Source organism: Chrysemys picta, chromosome 1 (genome assembly GCF_011386835.1).
Source record: "Chrysemys picta bellii isolate R12L10 chromosome 1, ASM1138683v2, whole genome shotgun sequence".
Lineage (NCBI taxonomy): Eukaryota > Metazoa > Chordata > Testudines > Emydidae > Chrysemys > Chrysemys picta.
In genome coordinates this window covers 357034-359696 of record NC_088791.1, presented here as the reverse complement: position 1 = coordinate 359696, position 2663 = coordinate 357034, and the positions used below count along the sequence as shown (strand labels likewise).

At 49.6% G+C, this 2663-nt stretch overlaps 1 protein-coding gene across 3 annotated transcripts in view; it reads left to right on the top strand.

Annotated features, from left to right (window-relative positions):
* Positions 1 to 2663, top strand: part of NME6 (NME/NM23 nucleoside diphosphate kinase 6) — a 28236-nt gene that overhangs the window by 648 nt on the left and 24925 nt on the right. For all 3 annotated transcript variants that reach the window (XM_042860006.2, XM_005310825.5, XM_005310826.4), the window contains exons 2-4: positions 55 to 157; positions 1806 to 1845; positions 2497 to 2657. In XM_042860006.2, coding sequence (XP_042715940.2) covers positions 55 to 157; positions 1806 to 1845; positions 2497 to 2657 — 304 coding nt within the window. The remainder of the gene's footprint in view (positions 1 to 54; positions 158 to 1805; positions 1846 to 2496; positions 2658 to 2663) is intronic.

Genomic DNA, 2663 nt, shown 5'->3' with positions numbered 1-2663 from the left:
TTTGCTCTGCCACATCTGATGTGTTTGTGCCTCACCCTTGCCCTGCCTTTCCAGGCCGTGCACGAGACCATCCTGAATAACAAATTTCTCATCGTGCGGACCAGGGAGCTGATGTGGAGAAAGGAAGATAGCCAGCGATTTTACCAGGAGCACTCAGGTAGTGATCACAGGGAGCTTGCCACTGACTCTAACTGGGCCCTTCAGGGGGTGAAGCCTGGGACGGGAGGTTGTCTTTACTCATGCAGGAAGTGTGGAAATGGGCAGTGGGGAGTACAGGGAAGGGCGCATCTTAGCCTCTCAGGAGGGACATCACAGAAGGATGGGGGTAGAGAGATAGGCAAAGAGGAGGAGAGAGTTGGAAAGACTCTCGTGTGGAGAGAGATTCGAAGACTGATTGTGTCGTTCAGTGAGGAGATGACTGAAAGGGGGCATGACAGAAGGATACAGAACTTATTTCTCTTGGAAGGTGCTCAGATACTATGGGGCTAGATGCCAGTATAAACCCTAGGACAGATAGCAGGTAAATCAGGAAGTCCTCTCTCTGAATGCAACAGGTCATTCAAAGAAACTGAAAGGCACTACACGTAAGACTTATCATAGGAAATATTTATTACGCAACACACAATCTGTGGAACTCACTGCCACGAGGCATTACTGAGGCCAAGAGTTCAGTAGGAGTCAAAACACAATTAGACACTTACATGCATAGTGCTCTGCTACAGACTTCTTGCATGACTTTGGACTAGTCACTGAGTACCTCAGTTCCCCATCTGAGACATGGAGATAATCGCACTTCCCTACATGCCTCATGTTGTGAAGATAAATACAGTACACTAAAAATTGCCAGGTGCTCTGCTCCTGGAGTAATGGGGCCAGTTATGTACCATGGATGGATGGGAAGGATGCAAACAAACAAACGGCTTCTATTATATCTGCTAGGATAAGTTTTAGAGTGGTAGCCATGTTAGTCTGTATCTGTCTTAGTCTTGATGGTGTCTTAAAAGTGGCAATTGTTCAATAAAATCTTCAAAACCAGACTCCAATGAGAAACTGCAGAACTGGAATTAATTTGCAAACAGGACACCATCAAATTAGGCCTGAATAAAGACTGTGAGTGGATGGGTCGCTACAAAAAGTAGTTTTCCCTCTGCTGATACTCACATCTTCTTGTCAACTGCTGGAAATGGGCCACCTTGATTGCATTGGCCTCATTAGCACTACAAAAGTAATTTTCCCTCCCTTGGTATTCACCCCTTCTTGTCAACTGTTGAGAATAGGCCACTTCCATCTTAATTGAATTGGCTCATTAGCACTGACCCCACACTTGGTAAGGCACCTCCCATCTTTTCATGTGCTATAATATATATTCTTCTGACTGTATTTTTCACTCCATGCATCTGATGAAGTGGGTTTTAGCACACGGAAGCTTATGCCCAAATAAATTTGTTAGTCTCTAAGGTGCCACAAGGACTCCTTGTTACTTTTGCTAGGATAAGATAAACTCTCCTGCTGCAGGGAGGAGCTGGGGAGACTCTCCCACAAGGGCAGGTTATCCCAGAATTGTCCACTGGGGGGTTCTGCCCCTGCTGTCGAAGCAGCTGGTATCAGTCCCAGTCAGAGACAGGCTGCTTTGCTAGACGTGCCCTGGACTGGCCACGCCTCTGTTCCTATTGTAAGAGCAGCAAAGGAAAGGGCAATGGGGTGAGGGGAGGGTGGTAGGGCAAGGCCAAGCAAGGGTATCAGTATGACAGGGGAAATGGGCATCTATGCCCCCTTAGAGTGAAATGCTGTCTTTCTCCTTGCAGGGCGATTTTTCTATCAGAGGCTGGTGGAGTTCATGGCCAGGTACCTCCCCTTCCCCATCAGTCCTAGCTCAGCAGTGAATCCCAGCCATGGGGGTTGGGAGCTGTTCTGGCTGTCAGGAGTGAGTGGGGGTGACACCCACTGTCACACACATGCCATTGCCCCCTCATGCTGCTGCCCTTTGTCCATGGGCGGCTTCTCCACCTTGGTAAACCCTCCCTCCCCCTGCCTTGGTAAGTGGAGAATGGGAGTGGGACAGGGCAATGGGCAAGCTCTTCCCTGGATTCATGACACGTATGTCCCATAGAGGCAGCATTCGTGGGACAAGAGTGATGCTCAGGCTAGAACTTTGTCATTCTAGTCTGGCACCAGCTGATCCTCAGTGCTGCCCTGCCAGCGTAGCCCTTGGGGGAGTGCAGGCTGTACTGTTAGAAATGCCATTCATTGTAGGCTACCTTAAATCAGGTCACTGCCCTGGAATCAGGGTGTTTTAACAGTCTAGGGTAACCCTGGGGTCCTGGCTACTATCATCTCTCAATCAGTCTGCTCTGTGTCCCTGAGGAGTGCTGCATGGCAGCCCCTTCGCCTGCCACTCTGACTCTGCTGCGTCTGTGAGGATAGAAAGCACATGAGAGGCCCACATCCTGCTGTAATCTTGTCTTTTCTTGTCCCCACCTGGCTGTGTTTCCCCAGTGGCCCAATGCGGGCTTATATCCTAGCCCATGAAGATGCTGTTGCACGCTGGAGGTCTCTCATGGGACCCACCAAAGTGTACCGAGCCCGAAACACAGCTCCAGACTCCATCCGAGGAGCCTATGGCCTCACTGACACGAGAAACACCACACATGGCTCAGGTAAGA